The 22,716-nt window shown below is 36.2% G+C and overlaps 2 protein-coding genes across 5 annotated transcripts; one reads left to right on the top strand and one right to left on the bottom strand.

Moving 5' to 3' along the window:
• Positions 1 to 697: 697 nt before the first annotated feature.
• On the bottom strand, positions 698 to 13,859 carry LOC103701944 (oligoribonuclease-like). Of its 4 annotated transcripts, none has more exons than XM_089930787.1 (10): positions 13,691 to 13,859; positions 13,289 to 13,393; positions 11,531 to 11,694; positions 10,236 to 10,370; positions 8,627 to 8,703; positions 7,818 to 7,899; positions 7,663 to 7,718; positions 4,630 to 4,716; positions 3,310 to 3,400; positions 698 to 1,082 (listed from the first exon to the last, which is right to left on the bottom strand). In XM_089930787.1, exons 3-10 carry the CDS (start codon positions 11,640 to 11,642, stop codon positions 961 to 963), a joined length of 762 nt encoding a protein of 253 aa, XP_089786913.1. In that variant the 5' UTR covers positions 11,643 to 11,694; positions 13,289 to 13,393; positions 13,691 to 13,859; the 3' UTR covers positions 698 to 960. The 4 variants fall into 4 exon arrangements, with proteins under 4 accessions (XP_089786913.1, XP_089786912.1, XP_038984562.2 ...); XM_089930786.1 differs by having other exon boundaries at positions 11,531 to 11,719; positions 13,691 to 13,767; XM_039128634.3 differs by lacking the exon at positions 13,289 to 13,393.
• Positions 13,860 to 20,051: 6,192 nt separating this feature from the next.
• Positions 20,052 to 20,797, top strand: LOC120111770 (uncharacterized). The gene has a single exon (XM_039129667.3). It carries the CDS (start codon positions 20,104 to 20,106, stop codon positions 20,554 to 20,556), a length of 453 nt encoding a protein of 150 aa, XP_038985595.3. The 5' UTR covers positions 20,052 to 20,103; the 3' UTR covers positions 20,557 to 20,797.
• The last annotated feature ends 1,919 nt before the right edge of the window (positions 20,798 to 22,716 follow it).

Below are 22,716 nucleotides of genomic sequence, written 5' to 3' on the forward strand. Positions count from 1 at the left end.
CAGTGTTTGACCTAGAAAATTCTCAACAATTTTCTTTATAATTATTGCTAGCACCCTCAGTCCGATTCTCAAAAAAGGAAAAAAAACACAAAAAAGAAAGAAACTGATGCAAAAAAATAGTGTCCACCACTATTGCTGATGACAATTTGATACGAATCATAAAGAGAAACTTCCAGTAGATAATATGTTGCAGCAGGTTCGCCACAGCATCAAGGAAGATACCAAAAACCTGTCCTGGGAAAGCTGGAAAATACTGATGGAGAGCCTGAACAGAAAATCTTCAAGTGTTAGCTCTGCTAACAAAGACGCGAACAAGACTCATGGAACTAGTTCTCATCAACCATACCTGGAGAATAATCCAGAAATTAAGCCACCTTTAAAATCTTCGATAAGCTACATTACCAATTCATAAACTAAGCCAACATCAGCAAGATAGCACGCAACCAAATAATTATTTTTTTCCCATATTTCTGGCTAGCAGTAAGGGCATCATCCCCTTGAAAGGAAAGAGCTTGCAGGTCCATGATCCCCATCTGAAATATCAAGCAGGGCTTTTGTTTGAAGGCCGCTCGACACCTGAGAAGCGTAGCTGGCCTAGGACCCACGACAAACTTATATCCTTCCAAAACCACACAAAATACAATGTGAAGAAGTCGCAACATAGCAAGCAAAAAGCTTACCATGCCCAGAAAGACAATTTACAGATGAAAACTACTTTATTTTTTTTTCCTGCTTTACACAATAATACATCTAAATATGATCTCCAACAAACGACAGGTATCATGCAACACGCCACCCGGTCATCAACTAATCAGTAGGAATTCCATGGGCAGTTGAATCATTCAACTAGCAAAAGCTAATGCCTTCCAATGTCGCTGACAGTTTCGAACAAATTTTCCCCTTCAATGTTGACTTAAATTGGCAATCAGGTATTGCAGTACAGAAATCTTATTTTAGTTACTATTTGGACTTATTTGGTGCTTTAAAAATGCTTTCCTTGTAGTATCTGAGTTCCCTTATGCTCTCTTTGATATCATCCATAGCTCTATGCTTCTTTTCCTTTGCAGGTGCTCTTCTTTTTTCTGTCAAAGACAAAGTATGAGAAAGGTATATATTAGTTCTGCCACTTATCAGGATATGGAGCAAGCAACTATTGCTTTATATTGCCATCGTCAAAGTAGTCATGAAGAAAAAGACCAAAAAGGTGAGAAAAAAACAAACACTAGCTCTACTTAATATCCTAAAATTATTAAAATACAAATAGAGAATTCTTTTTAGAGGTAAGTGGTCTCACAAGTCAGAAGGCAACCACTGAACCACAGATAAAATTGTGTGAAATTCGAATCTACAAATTCAGAACAAGGAGCTGGTGCTTTCATTGAACAAAACATAATTCAATATGCCAGCGCAGAAGCCAAATTCATTCAACAGCTTGGGCTCATAATTTGAGAGGCAATGTTGGAAAAATCTTATATATATAGAATGCAATTTATTGAATCCAGTAGATGGTGATAATCAACAAATATACATAATAAACTAAACGAGGCAACTTCCCCATGATACGTACATATTTTAAACAACCAATAGTCCACAGAACAATTATATACTATCCAAAAATCAAGTTGGAGTACACGGTTTGGCCATGTTTCATGGAAAAATCACATTAAATTATCACTCACACTGGCATGGATTACTATCATTCTCCCTTAATGTAATAAGATACCCATATAAAACTTTTCATGGTTACTTGTTTGTGTGAATTCACACATCCAAATGTTTCAATTTCACTTATCTGATAGCTGCACCTTGGTCTGTCACAAAAGACGGGGGCATGCTGACATTCTGAAAAAAATACTAAAAGCAACCAGACAAGTGGTTACTCAAAACCAGTAGCACACAGTTCAACAAAGTGGTTGTATATGATGACTTAAACCTAGAGACACTGCAAGTTTTATATCATTAGTAATTAGAAAATCAATCATAAACCGTTAGAATACTTCCAAGACACCCACTTAAAAGCAGTCCACCCACAATCATCAATTTTTATTATTACAAAAGAAAATCTGACAATCTAGTTCTATCTAGGAATCCTTTATTTGTTGTTGTCTTGATAGTTTTGTAGTCCCTCTTTGTAAAACCAGCCATTGGAAGACCTCCAAGTTAGACACAAAACTAAGACCACTAGATCTGTTCATTTCTAGCCCTTCCTTCACCTGCCTAGATATATTGTTAAAATCCAGAATGATATTTTTGTGAGATCTTTTCTCAAAAAAAAAGGTGGGAATCAACTGCTGTATTGATGAACTTACAAGACTATGCTCTTGTTATCTAAAAGGCTAACCAACCATTTTCCATGATTTTTTGTTTCTGTGGTAATGTCTTAACTTCCCTGATAATTTTGCTATTTCACTTTCTATTAATGTCAATTAATGTGTTTATTGGAAAGTCCTTGATAAAAATACTTCAATGAAAAATCTATACAAGCCCAACATGAGAATTCTTTCACCCTGATGATTGCGGAGACACTTGTGTTTCATAACTTGATTCTCAGCCTTAAACAGAAGAACAGTAATCAAGTACATGTGGAGCATAATATCTTCTTTAATATAAAAATATTAGCTCAAATTTGCAAACATCTCAACTTCAAAGATCCAACTTTATGTTACTGTCAAGGACTCATTATATATGATTCATACATACTTGTGATAATAACAGTTTTCTTCTTAGTTATACAAAAGCTACCAGCTGTCGGATGCAGTCAGCACTGCACCATGGTAGCATAAGATAAAAAGCTTCACCGACTCTGGCATTTTCAATATTCTATTTGTTATGTCCATTTGTTCTGCTAGTGCTTTTAGATCTGAATATACATCCAACATTGAACCAACAGTTACAATTCAAAAGTCATGATAATCTTCATGAAGCTTGGTTAACAATATGGTTGACATAATTTAAACATAGTGGACATTTAAGCTTGAGTTATCCCACAAAATCATATAATGTGCTTAGAGCAAAAAACTAACAGAGAACCTTTCCACAACATATGAAAGTGAAGATGCCACCATCTAATTCTGATTATTCAGATTAACATGCATCTTTGGCTTCACAGTGGAGGTCAGTTTTTTTTTTAGTTTCTTTTTTTTCTTCTTTTTACTTTTCTTTTTCTTATTTTTTGGCGCGGAGGGGGGGGGGGTGGATACATGCTTCAGAGACCAGCAGAAAATAGATATTTGACAGCCTTTTCATGATTAAAGGATACTTATGAACTGATCATGGATAAACATAAGATAATCATAAGGAATGCATTACCTTTGGGAAACCAACGGATGCACAAAGCCATGATGCTGCTTACATCAACAAGTACATGCGGGAAGATAGCTGCCAGATTTGGCATATATTTCTGTTCAGAAGTCGACCAGCAAAAGTGAGAAAAATAACATAAAAACGATAGGGTGGCAATACAAGGTAGACTATGTATATACAATCAAGAATCACAATGAATATGGAAATAAGGAAAAAGACGAAAATACAGTGATTTCAAAGACGATGCAAAACAAAAAGAGCAGCAACAGCCCCACGCCATTACCTCATATGTCACAAGAGCGAAAGCTGATTAAGCTTTCTTATATTCAGATAAGAGAAACAAAAGCCAGAAACTGCTAAGGGAATTAAATATATTTCTCCTTAGAAGACATGGAGTAGTCCTAGTTTTGGAACTCATTGAACTGGCACCGATATGCATCTTGTTTCTTCTAAAGCTTGTTCATTGTTTAGACTTTTCCGATATTATTAGAAAAACACTGTGATCCAAGATGGTCTAAATTAGAGAATCTAAAAGCAAGTCATGAAATGGACAAGTTAATATTCATTCCTTACCATGTCCTCCCTAGACAGTCATATGAGCAAGTCATTGATGAGCAGCTCATGCACAGCTCAACAGTGCTCATTTGATTAGTAAATAAGCTGAGCTTGAACTTGGAATATGAGCTTGAAATTTAAATTTGCTCAATTCCTGGTGTTTTGCTCATAATCAAGAAACTATATATAAGTATACTATAATATTTATGTTATTGGATTTAAAACATATGTTACTATATTTATGCTCAAGGAGTACATATCAAAGCCTTAAGGGACACTAAGCTCTCAATGACCCCTTAAACTAGCTGCATATTAACAGCTTGAGCTCACCTTAGAATTAATTGTGTCATTAACCTAAGCAAGAGCTTGGCTAAGAATTATAAAATGAGCTAAACATGGGCATGCTCTAGCTCACTCAAACTCAGCTCATGTCCCCTAATCCTTGTGTCATGAAATATCCACCTCAGATTTTTCATTTTTGTCATGCTCGCTTCCACGAACTGCTTCACTGCAAACATTCAAATCCATAAAATTTTGCCAGCCTAACTTTAGACCCATAATTCCCTGAAGTCTTGGAAGTATGCTGTGATCACACAACACCCAGAAACACAATAACCAGTCAGTTTCATCAACCAAGGCCAGAATTTGGCAGGAAAATTCTTTATCTTTACATGTTTATACAGTAGATAATAATGTTTTTTATCTTCAAAAATTTAACATTGTACATAAGAATCGACATGAAACAAGACAAATGATGAATGACTTACTAACCTTTAAGAACAAAAAGTCCACATAAACAGAATTTCCAGCTAAAAGTGGTGTATCTGAGCCTACGTGTTTCTTGACAAAGTCAATAACCTGCAACATGTCGGGTTTGTTTCATTTAATTTTGCAGTTTAATTACAAACAACTAGGTAGAAAATTGCATCAAGGGGAAAAAATCATGTCTTGTAACATTCCCACTTGCATTCACTACAAGTAACATATACATGGGATACTTGCAAACATGTAATGTCTTAAGAGAACAAATAATGTAAAGAAACATTCAGGAAAACATATATGGCATGCAACAATTTTTCAAATATTGTCAATGATAATAGCAAGAACAAAAGCAGCAAACTTTCGGTAGTATAAAGCGCAACAAATGACTCAATCATAAATTCCAACAGTGGGTCAACATACTAAAAAACCAAGTGTCTTTCTAAATCAAACCATATTACATACGAATACTCCGATATCCTCTCCAATGAGTTCCACTATTGCAAGTAAAAAAAGGATTAGTAGCCCTAAAGACTGGTCTGAATTTGTTTGGTAAAACTTAGTCGCAGTTTGAGCTCCTAAACTCATCAGCACTCCTTATAACATGACTCAGAATTTGTCAAATATATCCATTTGAAATTGCTTTTGTATTCAATGATCATGAAGCTAGCCATCTAATAACTTTCTTGCATCCTTCTTCCAATTATTGATAACAGTCTCTACATTCTCCCACTACTTTTCATCTTTCCAGTTACTATCTTAGTAAATATGTGATGATCACTTCTTCAACTGTTAAAAGACCAATTTTTTTAATATCATTACATTTTGTCTTAATATTCATGTCAAAATTCACTCCTATGGTTTCACAATGCAGCTTCTGCAGTTTTGGATGTTACCTTTGCTCCTAATAAACTAATATCAGAATGCTTTTTTGTTCTTTTGTTTCCTGTGGACAAGATCTCATTTCAAAAAGGACAACTGATAAAACAAGTATTTTTTAATAATATATTACCATGATCACAATCGTTTCATATGGCAGATATACAAGTTAGCAGATTTTGCCAGTTTGTGGGTTTCGAGAGGAAGGTCTTAACTTAAACTGCAGGTGATTACCAACTTACCATGTTCAAGTTTAGCTGTGATAAAACTACTTCACTTGTGACATTGCATGCTTGGCATGGAACAGTTAGATATCACGAAAAGAGGTAACTGGCACTTAGCAAGAAAAGCATCGAATAAAAGAAAAAAGAACCATCTGAATCCTTCCTACGAGGTTTAGCTGGGAGCCCATTAGCCCTTCTCAGTTCTCATTAAGAAAGTTGAAGGCTTAGAAAGTTTTGGTAACCTTGGGTCCCTCTTCCCCCTCTATTCACAAACAGTGTTCCTCTCATTTTCTTTAAGAAAAATAAAAATAAATCCATTGAAATTGATTTTCTAGACACTTTAGTTTGAGTTATATATTTAATTCTATTTACCTAAAAGTTAAAAAGCTGATGCCATAATTACTTGTTAATCATTTCCCTTCACCATATGGAGAGATCACTCATAAACAAGATTGTTCACAGATTCATCAAAGAGAGAAAAGTTGCACTAAGATAAAATGTTCCCATAAAATTCGAGATTATCTTCACTGTTTGAGACCAATATTCTGCTGGACTGAAATGTAGTTCACTGTCATTTATCATAATGCCATCAGCTAGAGCATGTTTAGTCATACAACGGACTTAAATTACACAAATTGCCCAGTTTTTCATTGTATATGTAGTTGTTGTCACGGATGTTTATAGTTACCTCTAGAAGTGCAGATTCCTTTCGAATGTTATCACTGTACTCTTACATCACCAGTTGTTTCAATCAGCCCAATTCTTAGTTTTCCATCCTGAAAACATTGTGGACAAGACAATATTCTAGGAGCCCATGGTAGTATCCTGTAGGGTAGTTTTTTTTCAATATTTTCTTGAAGAGCACGGCTTAGTCATTCACCGCTCAAACCCAAGCCTGGCAATGGATGGTGATACTACTGGCAAGAATTGAATGAGAGAGAGTGAAAGAGATAGCGACATCCTCATCAGCCCTTAGACATAAAACATAGTGTCCCGAATGTGAGTTCCCATCATATTAGGAGTACTCATCCTCATTGGAACAACATCTATAAAGACTCCTGATGGCTGAAGGGATCCAAGTGGAATAGTCCAGTTGGGCTGCAGAGTCCTACTTGGCCAACAATCCCAAGAGATGCCAGATAGAAGAACAAAATAAATGTATCTTGAGTAAGCATTATTCTTCTTTTGATGTTTTGATAATTTTGGGAACCATGGTGATTATTCTTTATCTACAAGGACCAACATTTCTGCAATTTTTTATAGCACTTCACACTGATATAACTAATATGAAATTTAAATTTTGTTGTTACTTGATATAACTTAACCAACAAGGAATGCTTTACAAAATGTGAAATTATTTACATTTTTATCTATTTTACATCAAAATCACAAAGCAAAAATAATTTTAGTGTTGGATGCTCCATTGGGCAAAATAAAGGTCCCATTCAAACTGAATGTCCACATTGTTCATCATCACCATTAAAAACAATTAAAATACATAGAATATGTAATCCAAAAATTCTGGAAGAATATCACATACACGTCAAGTTCCTGTAGAAGTCAATATTTTCTGTTGCAAGCATATACAACTTTTATACTATTGATAGTATCCAAACAAACTAGCTTGTATAGCATGTATATGTATAAATTCAATCCTCATTGGATTTGAAGTTGGAAGTATGAAGGCCAAGATTTCATACACTCATATATGCAGTGGATGGCATGCGTGTGTGCTGTATGTGTTAGAAAAGGTAGGACCAGAACTAAAACTCGACAACCTGGGACCTTATTCTACAACTGGAGGCAGTTAGGCATAAAAAGTAAGATTAAATTTGAACAGCAATATAACACCAGCATATGTCCTTATGTATTGTTCTCCTGAAAAAAAAAAGAACAAAAAAGACCAAAAGCAGAAAATAAGCCTTTGTAGAGATTCAAATACCTGGGTCTCTGCATCGTTTTCAGTAATAGTACTCTGTAGCACTTTCTCAGTCAAACCTAAATTGTACTCAAGTTAAACTCAGTTTCACAGAAGAAAAATAATCAAGATAAAATACCTTTCTTCCTAAAATGAAGCATATCATTTCACAGACATACCACTAGCTGCATGATGGTCCCGACACCATTGGCCCATGTTATCCAAGCACTCCTTAGTCTGGATAATAACCAAATCTGGACCCTGGGTAGAAAAAGTAGCTAGATCGTGTTTAAAGTCATATAGTTTAAGGAATGAAATAGACCAAAAAGAAAAACTCCTAGGCGCAATTAAGAGTTGTACACAATATAGAAAAAAATAACCTTGGAGATAATGAAAAATGCAATGAAAATAATGGAAAGGGCTGCATAAAGATTATCAATTGGGGACTAGACACATTGAAAGTTGATCAAATCTTTTAGTTGCCAAGAACCCATAAGTCATTAACGCATCTTTGATCCCTAATTGCATTTCCATGGACCCTAGTGAACCCAACTGCTGTTAAACCTAACCTGCTTATTTTTCCTCAAAGCTAAAACCACATATTTAGGCGGTTGATTGTTCACATTTCACTGTTAACAGTCATATTTCTATGGAAAAATATGTGGGACGAAAAATGCAGTTATTAGATTCTTAAGTGTACAGCTTGATGCCAGATGCTAAGTAGAATAATTTCTTTAAATAACATTTAACTACAAAAAAAAAATCTTCAGGTTCAGACAGTTCAAGAAAAAATGAGAAGTTTTAGCAGCTTATTTTTAGATCTTGCACTTGTTATATATCAGATCTCTATGCAAGAAAAAAAAGGCTGGGATTAAAAGAGAAACTAAAACATGGTGTAACGTCAAGCACATCATTGATATGATGAAAAAGAAGATGACAAAATATGAGTTTAAAGAACATAAACATCCATAGCAAATAAGTAAATCACCTCTACTGATTTGGCTAGTTTACCATCTGTTATAACACAAGCAATCTCCAATATCCGATCAACTTCAATATTCAAACCTAGTGGTGCACAAAGCAGACAGTGAAAAAACAAGAGATAAGTTAAATGCAATTAGAAATGAAGTTATTCACAGAAGCAAAAATAGCATTTATAGCCTACTCAAGACAAGATAAAAATTTCCCAATAAATTATCAGCAAGCAAATCACAATGCACTTCTAGAAAGTAAAGTATTATGCCTTCAAACACTAATGATAAAAAATCAGAATATTTTTAAATTGACTTGGAAACGTTCCAGTAAGTCTACCATATATTATTCTTTTTCTTCACTATAATAATATCAATACTCCTTGGCTTACAATCTTGTCCATCCCAACCAAAACAGAATTGGCCTTCTGTTTTGCTTATTCATCTTTGTCCCTGTTACTTTCCCTTTCAATTTGTATTTTCTGTTATTTTTCTTCTTTTTGCCCTTTCCCTTTTCTATTGCATGTTTCATTCCATATGTTTCCTCTTTTTCAATCTCGCTTTTTCCTTATCTTCTTCCTGTGTTTCATGCTCAAACAAGATCACCTAGGTCAAGTGCCTTCACCTATGAATTTATAAGCTCCCAGTACCTGGGAATTGTCTAGTTCTCTTGCAACTTAGTTTCTGGGAAAGTGATACGAGACATGTAGCCTATGATGCATTGTAAACATCTGTCAAGGTCAGCAAGATGTATTATCTGTTATAATTTGGCTATTTTTCCTTGGCATGCATTTGTGTAGTCTGCCAGTTTTATCAGGGCTACTTTATTATCCACAAACTACTAAAAAGTTTTAAGTATTTTAGCTCTAGCACCTTGAGTTTGTGTTCATTATAAGTTTCTTTATTCTCACCACTCTTCTGACATAGCCAATTGGTTTGTTTGACTCATCAGAATTACCAAATAAAACTTTTGGCCATATCATAGTGTATATATAAGCAAGGAACAAGGATTTGTTCTCAATGAAGAGGTGCAAAAACTTATTCAAGTATATCCAACCCACATAAATGCTGTCATTACAGAAGATGACAACAGTAAAAGTATTCCAATCATATAATCTACGTCTGACTTCATCTATAATTTAATTTATTTTATAGATCCATAGAAAAAAATGAGCTATTGTATGCACAATACAAACTGTTAATCTATGTTAAAAGAAATATGTTGAATGATATAAACCAAGGTCCGCCGTACCGGTACTGGTCAGCGTACCGGTGGCGGCCCGGACCGGCACGTACCGGTCCTATGTCGGTCCCGTACAGGTCCGTATCGGTCCTGTACCGGTCCATACCGGTTCTCCAACGATAAGCTACCGATACCGGATTGCACGCTGATCCGCCAAGCCGGACCGGTACGTATCGGCCCGTAGGCTTGGGACCGGTACGTATCGGCCCGTACCGGCCGGTACAGACCGGTACGGCAGACCATGATATAAACTATAACAACTCTGCTTATATAATGACAAGATATACTGTTACATCAAACAGAAACATAAATGAACATCTAATTAACTTTCTAGTTACTAATGGTACACAACTTCTAATGCAGCAATTAAAGTACAAGGACACCTGTCATTTCCAAGTCAATCCATACAAGGGGCATTCTGTAGTCTCCCGAAGATAATGAAAGACTTCCCTCATTTACTTTATCAAGTTTTGGAGTTGTGGTTTTCCCTGACAATTCACCTTTCTTCTTATCTTTATCTGCACATAGAATACATCCAAACATCATGTAAAGAAACTTCATTGATTAAGTGACTCATCTACTTGACATTGAAATATTTTATCAGTTTGTGGCATTATACTATCTAACAGATACATTAATCATCAAAGTTCCATTTAGTGATGCAGCAAGTCACTAATGGACAAGAATTTTAGGTGCAAAAAAAAACGCCACAGTTCTCCAAATCAACAAATCAGAGTAATTCCAGAACTATAATAGGCAGTGTAGCACACAGTGGCTTGAGAAAATATAATAGCAAAATTAATGCATCCTTCAAGCTTCAATAGATCATGGTGCAATTTTCTTTACTGAATAAAACCAGGAATTCTAATGTTAGAACGTACACACAAACACATATACACACACACAGAGAGAGAGAGGGTGAGAAAGTTGGAAAAGTCACAGATTTCATTAAATCACAAATGTTAACAAAATGTTTCGCAGATCGACTAAGGAAAGAGTTGAATAAATCACAAATTAGGCTCATGCAACCAAGGAGCAACCTTGCAAAACTCCCCTAGACTTGGAGAAAGTCTAGAACAAAGGAGAAGATGAGAACCTCTGATATAGGAACAATACTCCTAACGATCCCTTCAATTTGAAGCTTTTTATATACCATTCTACCAACAAGCTAAGGAATCCTTGGTTTAAATCAAGTTAGTTAATTCTTTTGAGCAACCTTCATTGAAAAGCTTTAAGCTTGACCATAATCAACTAGAATTAAATTTGCCCTACTTTATAGGTCAAAAAGAGCTCCATCAGTGCACTTGCTCTGTACATATTTCTAACATTATTTATATACATACATATACAAGAGTAGGGTTCTAAAAATGGCATATTTGTCTTGAAAATTTTATAAATATTGGTGAAATGGTCAATATGGCCTTTAGCATTATTGAAATGGAATCGAAAATGCTAAAATGCATGTTGGTCATTTATGGGTACATTAAATGCATCCAGATGTGTGTAAAGGTCCTTTACCAATTGGCATAACATATCTCCACAGTCCAAAATGAAATCACTCAACTATGAAATAATAAGCAATTAGAACTTGCAACTAAATTCTGCAATGCCGTGATATTATTTTGAATATTCTACAAGTGCACTTGTAATACTGGTATTTTCATAGAAGCAAACCAACCTGATTTTGTGGCGTGGTTCTTATCCTTGGCAACTGTAAGTGAGACTATTTGTTCCTTATCATCTTCAGCATCCACATGAAGAAGCGAGAAGGATTTTGAAAGATTATTCATTACTAGAAAATTTCCTCACGCAGCCAAGAAAATAAAATCCACCGCGTTCTTTCTTTCTTGGTCACAAACAGCACTCACTTCAGTTAAAGGTCAATTACAGTTAGATAATAGTATCTAATACCAACAAATCAAAAATGTTGTACCAGTAACCCAAAAATGAGAACTACTAATCAAGGTCTGGATATAAAAATTATAATCAATGTTCAAGATATTGCAAATAATTAGAAGTCAGTCAATTCTTGTCTATCAGCTGGAAGTATATATAAACTCGTGTGAAGTTTAATTTGATGCAAGATGACACATATTCACATAATAAAGCACCATGATATGGCCATACACTTACACCAAAAAATTACTAATCTTTCACAAAGCCCACTGCTTTTGCGATATGGGCTTATCATCCAACATACTTATAGATGCAAAGTAAGTTACTTTGTCAAGCAGGCTTATCATCAAAGATTGCAGTTGAGACTGCTATGCAATTGTAAAATAAGGAAAGTCTCAAGTGTTTGGAAAGAAGTGATCAAAACCTTACCAGCCCTGTAGAATAGAATCAGATTCATCTTGGGGAATGGAAGAGATATCCACTTTGGCAAGATCCTTGCCTAGGAGATACTTGCCTCAATTGGTTATTTCCTAATGTCCTTCAAGAAATTATTAATCCTAACTGTTCTATTTTCTCCCAGTATAACAAAAGAGAGCTATCATTGATCGGTTACTCATTCCACAAAAGTTGAACATAATGGCTTTGCCCAGGTCAACATCTTCTCATTGATCAGATTGGAGCCGGAAAAGCGCACCAAAAGATTGGCGAACAACCTGGAATCAATTAACAGTTGCGATCTGCTGGGCACTGGAAGGAAAGGAACAATAGAGTTCTCCTTGGAAAGAAAAGGCAATTAAAAGACGTGCTTGCAAATGTTTTGCAGATTCATAGAAATAGGGGGGTTTGTGTAATCCAAACTCTTTGACATCTCATTCTAATGTTTGTAACCTCTTATCTCCTCTGATGTAATCCTCGAAGAATATAAACTCTTGTAATATTGTTTCTTTTAACTATACAAATGGATGGTTTTCTCCTCCCTTTCATAAAGGGAAAAAAAGAATAAGTTACACACTATTCAACTAAAGCCATATAGAATATGAAGACTATACTATAAAGAAAAGGAGAAAATCTTCATAACCAGTAAATTGCATACCTATAATCTATCTTTTGTATCAACATTAAGTGATTAAAAGGATCAATAAGCTCACTCAAGAAAAGGGTTTTCACATTACAGCAGGTCAGTTTTTTCAGCGGTGAAAGGACAACTAGAAGTCACTGCAGCCATCAAATGTATGAGTCCTTCAATTGGAGAGGCAATGAAAGGACAACACAATATGATGGAGGAACAAGTAGGCAACTTGCCAATTTGCATCCAATGATTGCCTAAAATCCAAGCAAATCACAAGCCAGGTCATTGTGCATCAGGGAGAGATGCATCGAGAAAATTCTTCCAGACCTATTTTTAGCGACAACCTAAATTTGGCGGCAGGCACTACAGGTAACAGAAGAAGTTTGTGCACAATTTATCAATCACGCACATCAAGAATCCGCAAGTAGCGTAGTTGTAAGACATAGTAAAGAATGCATTTTTAATACAAACCACTAATGACAAAAATTTCAGTCACTCCAACTTCCCCATCTGTATCTACAAATTTTAAAACACAAAAAGATTTGCTCTTGGAGATTGCAATGCAAAATCGAATACCTGAAAAAAGAGGGGAAAACTAAGACATATATTATCCGATTATAAAAGAAAAAAATAGAAAAAAAAAATATTGTACGCAAATTCAAGAACAGGAACTAGAAAAGAAAAAGAACAAGTTGCGCACAAGAATGCGATTAAGCTGGAAAGTGATGTTGCTTTTCTTGCGAAAAAATCAAATGAAAGAGAGCGGATTGCTCGGTGAATAGTCGGGTTTTCAAGGTTCCGATTATAGAAAGGAAAGATCGAAATAAAAATCAACGGAATAAAAGAAGGTTAACAAGAAAGAAACAAGGATACCGATTTGGCGCAGTTCTTCCAGCAGGAGTCTTTCTTTGGCCTTCTCGGAGAGATAGAGAGAGAGAGGGGTGGGGGGGGGGTTTAGTCTTTCTAAGGCCTTCTCGTTGGGGAGGGGAAGAGGGAGAGAGAAAAAAAAGGGGAAGGAGGGTTTAATGGGTCTGAGGCCTCCGGCACTTGACGGACGGCGTTAAGGCTATAAAGAAAGTGTACTGATCATCGCCACGTAATCATTTACTTCCGATCACAGCCGTCAGCATGATTTTGGCGTGGTGTCGGTGGATTCTTGCGGGCGGTCGTGATTAGAGGGTGCCCGCGTGGCGGCAATCTAGGCGCCTTGTAGGTTTTCTCTTAGCGGGAGCTTTGTATGGATTACGGAATTAACCCACGGGGGCGCCTAGCCGTCGGCTTCGCTTTACTCTCTCTTACTTCGCGGAGATCAAGTCTACTGATGGACCAGGTCCAGTGGACCAGTCCAATAGTCACTCGCCACATTACCCTTTGGATTTAAAGATCAAGCGATGGATGTGCTATCACCGTACACGTGCCCTGCGATATGGACTGGTTCGCTGGACCTTGTCCATGTAATAATTTCTCAGGGGGATCCCGCACACGACACGTTCTTCCTCTGACGTGGCATTAGGAGATTGGTCTAGCTAGCTTTTTGTTGCGGCCCAGAAAGATTCTCACGTGCACCGATGGGCGAAACCATAAGCTAATTAGCAAGAAACGGAAACTGCGAATGGATGGACCGGAACAGGCTTCTAAATTCATGTATACGTGCAACTAAATATGCATTTATCTATACATGTAATTATGTATAAATGTATTTTAAAAAAAAAAATTCCTATGAATTTTCCAACATTATGCGACCCAAGGAGGTTAGGTTAATACAACTAGTTCGAAAAAAATATAAAAGTATAACAATTATAAGGTTAACATAATAACTTTTACATGATTGAGCATGACAATTACTAACTGAATGTTAATTTACTTAAATTGATTATGTTGATGATAGTAAAAACCAAGTAAAATATGATAAATACAAAAGAGTTTTTTTTTTGCGTACATATCCTTCTAGATATTAAAATTTGTATGAATACGCTTCCAAAATTGATATTTGCATTTATACCCCTATAAAATACTTATTTTGCATGTATACCCCCTTTTTTTTCTTGCATATGTGCCCACACTATCTAATGTCGTTAAGAAACTAGTGGTTTGAAATTAAAAATGACTAAAATAACTTTAATAGGCAGACATGCAAAAATAAATATTTATAAGAGTATATATGCAAATAGCAACTTTATGAGAGTATTCGTGTAATTTCACATATCTAGAAGGGCTTACATGCAAAAAAAATCTAATTTTATTTTTGTTTATTTCAACTTATTTCAACACTTGGATTTTAGTTTAATGCATGCTTCTCAATATTTTCTGTAAAAATATTGCTCAAGAAAAAGATTGATTCGACAATTAAGTAACAAAAAGAATTATGAAAATTCTTTCACTAATCACGTCAGTTGAATCGCTATGTTAAAGATATTTATCAAAAAATAGTATTTTATAAGAATATGCATGTAAAAAATCAATTTGGAAAAATATGCATACAAATTTCAATATTTATGAGGGTATTAATGCAACAATCGAAGAATTTTTTTTGCGTTTATACCTTTCTAAATATGTGAAATTGCATGAACACCCTCCAAAATTGCTATTTGCATATGTACCCTTATAAATATTTTTGTTTTTTTTAGACCCATTAAGGATATTTTTGTTATTTTAATTGTAAATTATTAATTTTTTAATGGCGTTACATAGCATGGGCACATATACAAAGAAAAAAAAGGATATACATATAAAATAAATGTTTTATGAAGATATATATATATGACTATTAGTTATGAGAGAATATTCACATAAAGAAGGAGGGGGGTCAAAAGAAACTTAGGATATGGCAAAAGCATCTTTTTGATCGAGTGGGCTTGTTGGGGGTAATGTGTGTGTGTGATTTTCGGCTTTTGTGATAAATGGCGGAATTTGATACATGGATCTTTAATGTTATGTCTCTGCGGTTCAACCGCTTTAACACAGAAACAAAGGAAAATTTAGCATCACACCTACAAAAAGAGCTCTTCTATTCTTTCCAATAGGTACTTCAAAAAGTCCTCCGAGGATAAAAACCGGTAAAGATATGCAAGAACAAACCGTTTTTATTGGAAATATTCCTCTAATGAATTTCCTAGGACCCCCCCCTTTAGTCAAAAACAGAAAACCGGGCCGAACTTCTAAAAAGCAGCCCGCCGGCTTCCATAGAACAATACCGTGGCAACGTAGACCTAAGTATTCTAATATTTAAAAAGATATGTATACAAAAAAAACTATACCAAAAAGCACATACAATAGATTAATTCTAGTAGTAGGCCAGAAAATATGAATTCCTTCTGGTCCTCGTGTAATACAAAAGGTATCAAGATGCATGCAAACAATGCTGAAATCTATGCCCCCATTTCTACATGCACCTTATCGTAGACCTTTCTTATTTATAGACGCATGCATCTAAATTTTTGTTTCTACTAGGTTCTATCCAGCTCAAAATCATGATCTTGTCAGACAACGTTTGCTAGGTGCCTAGGCGGTGTGATGCTTGACAAATGTTATGTATTTTTTTCTAGATAAAAAAATTAGGAGGAGAACTAGATTTTTTTTGTTTTTTGAGAATAATTTGGATACCTAGACTTATACATAGATAGTGCAACTTGGGTTGAGTTACCTCTAAGCTCACAACTTAGGTTCGCTTGAGTTAAAAATGACAACCCAATTACAAATTAGATCATGTTTGACTTGTTAGTTTGCACAACATAAATCAATGCAAATCCCCCCCCCCCCCCCCCCCCCCCCCAAAAAAAAAAAAAAAAAAAAAACACACACACACACACACACACACACACACTAAAAAATGCAAAGCTCCCCAACCCAAACAAGCTCAAACTTAATCCATATTTCTGCAATTAAGCTCCCATCTGGGTTTAGATTAAGACTTGCTTACTCATTGTGACCCAACCTAACCTGGCCCAATTCAGATCGTGTTCGGTTTCAAATTTTTTTAGTTGGATTGGTTCTCTATTTGGGCATGGTTGGTCAGGTTGTTGCTGATAGCTAGGGTCAGTTTGAGCTAGGTATCTTCTTAAGCTAGTTGACCTTGCCTTTGGCCTTTAACCTGATCCAGCCTGCCCGAGCATAAGTCAGACACTACACAAATTTGTGTTGGACTGTGAATCCATCTCAATGCAAGGTTCACTCTTTAAATGGGAAATCTGATTGCTCATATTGTGTCCAGCTTTTGCTCGACACTATCCTAACATGCGGGTTCGACTCGTGCTTATGTGTGGCCTTCAATTCGTATTGTAACAACATTCGATCGGCATCCAAAGATGCATGTACGGTTCCTAAGGGATACTATTTTATCCTAATCAACTGACTTCATCGAGAAAGATGCCTTTTTTTAGGCCAAGAAGTTGATAGCGAGATCTCGAATCAACTTGTTGGTCTCATGGTATATCTCAGTATAGAAGATGATACTAGGGATCTTTATTTATTTATAAACTCTCCCGGCGGATGAGTGATACCAGAAATAGCCATTTATGATACTATGCAATTTGTGCCACCCGATGTGCATACAATATGCATGGGATTAGCCGCTTCAATGGGATCTTTCATTCTAGCCTAGTATGTCGTCCCATGATCGAATAGAGACAAAGATATGTCCATCCTGGATCAAGCATTTGATGGTAAAATGCAATGTTAACTATACTTTATGCTCTCAAAACATGCACTGACATATTTCTTGGTATTTTAAATTCAAACTTGCAGCAAACACCAATTAAATCGATCAAATGCTCCAAAAATATTAGATGCGCTGCTATGAATTTGGTAACCTATTGGCCCTAGCAGTGACCATCAGCTAGGTACAAAGCTATTAGAAGGCATTATAAAGTAAAAAAAAAAAAATGCAATTTCTCTGCCCTCTTGGTCGATGATCGATATCGAGGTGACTTTAGACAACATATTATGCTAGCTAAAAGGTAAATGTTCGAGAAATTAAAAGTGTAACATGACCATAGTCCCGTGGTAGCCCCCCGAGATTTCAAAGTCCATTATATTGGTATTTCTCCATATGCTTAACAAGGGCAAATCAATTTTTATGAGCTGACAAAATGGCTGGTGGTCAACATAAAAGAGAGAGAAATGTCAACAGGTTGAGTTATCATGAAATATTCAAATTAATGTAAATGTTGAAACATTAAAACACTATTCAGACGTAGTCAATTAGATCCATAAAAGAGTATCTATTGACTTTGACTATTCTATTTTAGAACTAACAACTCCTTCCAGGGTATGAAAAAACTAAAAGAAAAAATTTGTTTGAAAAACTTGAATAATTGAATTTTTATTTTTTTCATGTAACAAAAAACAACACTATATGTTCGTACAAAAAACATATCAAAGAATCTAATACTCAAGACAGCTTATGCCAATGTTTGGAAGGCTATGCCCGGTTATGTGGCTCATGGGCTACTGTCCTCAGTTTTCCACAAGAATTAATAAGAAAAAGACCAGACTCCATCATCCCAAGAGATCAAGGCTCGTCAGTTTTCTTTCTGAAGGCAGCTTATTGGATGGAAATTTCCTCTGCAATCGTTTTCAGTGATAGAATGAACGGTGTATGATGAAAATTTATGAAGTATATATGCCAAAGAAAACGATATGTTCTTTAATTTGTCATGATCAATACATGTAAACCGTGAAGTGTAAGCATTCTAAAAGTGATTATGATAAGAATCATAGCCAAATATAACATGAAAATAAAGAAATGAAGCACACAATCTCATACTCTTGCAGAAGTGCTCGGCTAACATCGTCTCGCTTTTTATCAAGAGTTTTAGACCTACACCCTCTCTGTAAGTGACCCATTCTACTAGGCTCTGCAACAAATTCATGCGACACCTACCCTTCAAGTGGCAAAACAGATAATTAATATTCTGCTTGGATAACAAATACCTTGTTTATTGCAGCGAATGATGAGATACTGAGATGAACCAAGAGATTGGCTTATTTCGATCTAGATGGCTCAAAGAAATTTAAAAGAGCAAACATGGGTATAGCCCACTTGTTGCATCTCATTTATATATGCTGTGAGAAAGTTTTATATTCAAGTTACGAGAGAGGTCGTATAAAGAGGCTAACAGGGCTGCAAATTGGGTAGTCTCATATATAGCTGATCACTTGGGAGAGGCCATGTAGATTGGAGAGAGGGAGTTGCCTCCGAGACTTGTTCTTTGAATCATCCATTTTATCAAAAAAAATAAAATAAAATCAGTCTTCTTATGGGGATAAATTTCCCAACTTTCATATAAAATAATTGATAACTCCGTCTTTTCTTTAAAATGATTATTATGATGCTACAAGTCTGTACCACCCTAACTATAATTCTCAAAACAAAAAAGAAAAAATAGCAGCATTATTTAGAGACAAATATCTTGAATATATTAGCTAATGCCTATGGAGAGAGAAGTACCAAAACATGCAAGTCGATGCGACAAGAGAATGGAACTTTATATATTATTGCCTTTCGCTTTATCTTTTATTTTCTGTTTAGCAAATAAAAATTCAATTAAGATCAGATGTTAGGGGACGATTTATCTCCTCGACCGAGATGAAACAGATGCAACTTGCACCTCATTTTCTTGGAAAGTTGGCAAAACGAAAGCAGCCGGCGCACCCTGCGGCGTCTCTTTGCGAGAAGAAGGGGTCATAAAGAACAGCGCCGCTTCGTGAGCGGGAAGGATTATAAAGGAAGTAGCCGCTTTCTTCTTGGAATGATTCGTCTCTTTGAACGTGCAGCTCTAACCAGAGAAAGTACAGCTCTTATGTCTAATGTTCTGGCCAGCAACAACGTAAAACTCTTTTCTACTACTTTAACAAAAGAGTACCAAAGTCTTCCATCAAAATTAAAAAAAAAAACCAAACGAGTTCGAAAGTCTACAATTTTATTATTATTATTTTATAATAATAATATTTTTATAAAATCATCGCTGTTATTATGATAATTTTATAATTTTTTGATAATGCATGGCTGTTGATAGCCGTTTGCCTTCTAAAGATGGCCATCAAACATGTGCAAACCGTGCACCACAGTGAAATGGCACAATCCATTGACGATTCCTTAATTTTTTTCGTCATAACAGTTAATATTGCATGGCAGTCAATCTCCACACGCTTGCTACTTTAATGTTCTCACGTTAGCTGGTGCGTCACCCATGCCTATATAAAGACGTACAGATTGAGGATCCTACGAACTCCATCATCCCAATAACTCGACAATCTCTTTTGGGGTGTCATCTTTTTTTGAAGCAATGGAAGCCTCGTGCTCTTTGATCTCCTCCTCCGCCTTCACTTCCTCCTTTGGATCTCCTCTGCTCCAGAAAACCAAACTCCACCATCGCAAGAGATCAAGACTCGTCGGCTTCTCTCGCAGGAGGGATGCCAACGACCGGGATTCAGGCGGCCGGCTTGTCGACGAGAACATGATCGTGCTTCGAAAGAGGATCCATGAGATGAAGGTGGCCGACAGGAACTACGAGGCTCCCTCCGAGTGGATGAATTGGGAGAAGCGATGCTACGCAAGCTATGGATCAGACGTGTCGCAATTGGTGGGGATGGTGCAGGCTTTCTTGCTGAATACTCGGCCTGGCTTGGCCTTTGGGCTGGCGGCAATCATCGCCGTGGCCGTGCCGACATCGGCGGTGATCGTCTTCCATTTGTTGGAGGCGGCCATGTCGCTTCTTGCACGCGGTGGTGCAGCATAAGTGATTGGAGGAGTTCTTCCTTCCCTTGTTGCAACTAGTTGGTGCTTTTTTAGTGAAAAATGCAAAACTTTAGTTGTTTAATTTCACGGCAAGCAGTTAATTAGATCACTCTTTCATTCCAATTCTGGTGAAAAATCTTATGTGGATGGATGGATGCTAGATGCCTCACTAGCTCCATAACATCTTGCATGTACATAATACCTGTCAAAATCTAATAACTTTGATCAATATATTTGCTTTTTATCCTTTTGTTGGGAAGGAGGACTAGAGGCCACCAATATGCTTGCCTTTTAATAAATCTTATATATGGTACAGGTGCAGAATATTTTGGAAACCTGTGGTGCTTTTGTTTGAGAAATAGAACACCACCCCATCCATGTTATCCTAGTATAGGAAGGCAACTCGCCCACCTCGTCAAATCACACTTTGTTGGATACTAATAATCCAGGTTCAAATCCCATCCTAGTTGTCATCCTGCCTCTTATCTCGATTTTTTTTTTTTCAAAATAGCAATTCATATTGCTCGATATTCTTTCTCACTTTCCCCTTTTTAATGCCCTAAAAATATTGGCATTATATATTGATCAAAACTCTGGCAATTTTTATCCTCCACCACCACCACTGGTGCGCCAAAGTGGCCATGTACCATGCCAATCAATTTGTCTCCTTCCTGTGGGCCAATTACCGAGACGAGCACATGATGAGTAAAGTTCAAAGAAAAGAGATCAGGCGATTGACATTGTGCACGTGATATAGGGTATAATTTCTTATGAATTTGATCTTCTTCTGATGTTTTTCTTATTTTTTTGATATATAAATATTTGAGTAAATTACAAAAATCATCCAAAGTTTTTAATTTATTACACTTACCCCCAATAGTTCGTAAACACCTAACCTTACACCTAATTAAATAACAATTAATGTTAGTGAAACTATCTACACCATGTAAAAAGTCAAAATTACTCTTAGATGGGGAGGAGGATGCACATGTTTCTTATCTCCTTGGCTGGCTGTTATATCACTTGACATTATTTTGATCATTTTTGAAAATTTTTTGATGTGGCATCTAGGTCCATTTAAGATTAACAGTTTGATTAACATTCTATTAAGTTATGTGTTAAAGTGTTAGATAAAAATCAACCTCAAGAGAATAAGTGTAGATTTTTTAAATTCTTAGGTGGAAGTGTAATTTACCTTTAATCTCAACATGGTTTTTGTAATTCACTCTAGATGTTTTTGTTGTTTAACGGTGGCTCACAAGCAATGTCACAAGAATTTCAAGATCACATGTACTACAAGATGTGATGCTTTGCTAGCGAGCAGCATGCCCCAAGAACCAATCAGGGCTTATAAAGCCCAGACCAATAAATTAAGGCCGTAGCCCTGTTCCTTGGCCGAGATGGCTCCTTTTCAACATATATAAACATGACCGGTTATTTAGTGTGAGTCACATTTGAAACTATGATGAAAAGATACAAGTAATGCTGCAAGAGGGGATGATCGATATCAACAAGGAGGTCTCCCACATCTCCATCCCATGAGCAAACAAATTCCTTAACTCGACCTCTTCACTGTGGATGCAAGCGGCTGGGTTTTGGTGAAAGCATTTCATCTTTTGAATCAAACAACCATGTATGTGCAAAATTTCGCTTCAGTCATGGGCCAGCCAATATGTATCCCTAGTCTCAGGCTTTGTTTGATTGCAGAATTAGCTACTCCAAAATATATTTGTTAAACAGTCAGCAGCCCAATATTTTTTTTTCTATATGTAAAACAGATTTCGATCAGTGCTCTAGGATGCCTTTTTCTTCTTCTTGTTTTTTTTTTTTGGTATAACGGCGGCTCACACCCTACGGGTATGGATGCGGCCAATAAAATTCAAAAACAACAAAACAGATAGAGAACTCGGCACTATATCATGCTTCCTCCAAACAAAACCTCCAGAATGGTGAGCCGCAAATGAAGCAACCCAATCAGCAACGTAGTTTGCTTCTCTGTAGACATTTGTGGCTTGATAGGTACCACACTCCTGCATTAGACTGCGAATATCCAGTAGTAGCAGCCTGCCCTCGCTTGCATACCTCTGACCCCTGATCTAATCAATCACTGTGGCCGAGTCGCTCTCAAGGATGATCCGATCCGCACCTAGAGTCCGTCGGG

This window comes from Phoenix dactylifera, chromosome 5 (assembly GCF_051530095.1).
Source record: "Phoenix dactylifera cultivar Ajwa chromosome 5, Ajwa_hap1_PhDact_Kaust_v1.1, whole genome shotgun sequence".
NCBI classification, from domain to species: domain Eukaryota; kingdom Viridiplantae; phylum Streptophyta; class Magnoliopsida; order Arecales; family Arecaceae; genus Phoenix; species Phoenix dactylifera.

Coding starts and splice junctions, on each gene's coding strand:
- LOC103701944 (XM_039128634.3), bottom strand. CDS start 11,642: ATGAATAATCTTTCAAAATCCTTCTCGCTTCTTCATGTGGATGCTGAA. Junction 10,371..11,530: donor GAACCACGCCACAAAATCAG/GTTGGTTTGCTT, acceptor TTCTATGTGCAG/ATAAAGATAAGAAGAAAGGT. Junction 7,900..8,626: donor AACTAGCCAAATCAGTAGAG/GTGATTTACTTA, acceptor TTTTCTACCCAG/GGTCCAGATTTGGTTATTAT.
- LOC120111770 (XM_039129667.3), top strand. CDS start 20,104: ATGGAAGCCTCGTGCTCTTTGATCTCCTCCTCCGCCTTCACTTCCTCC.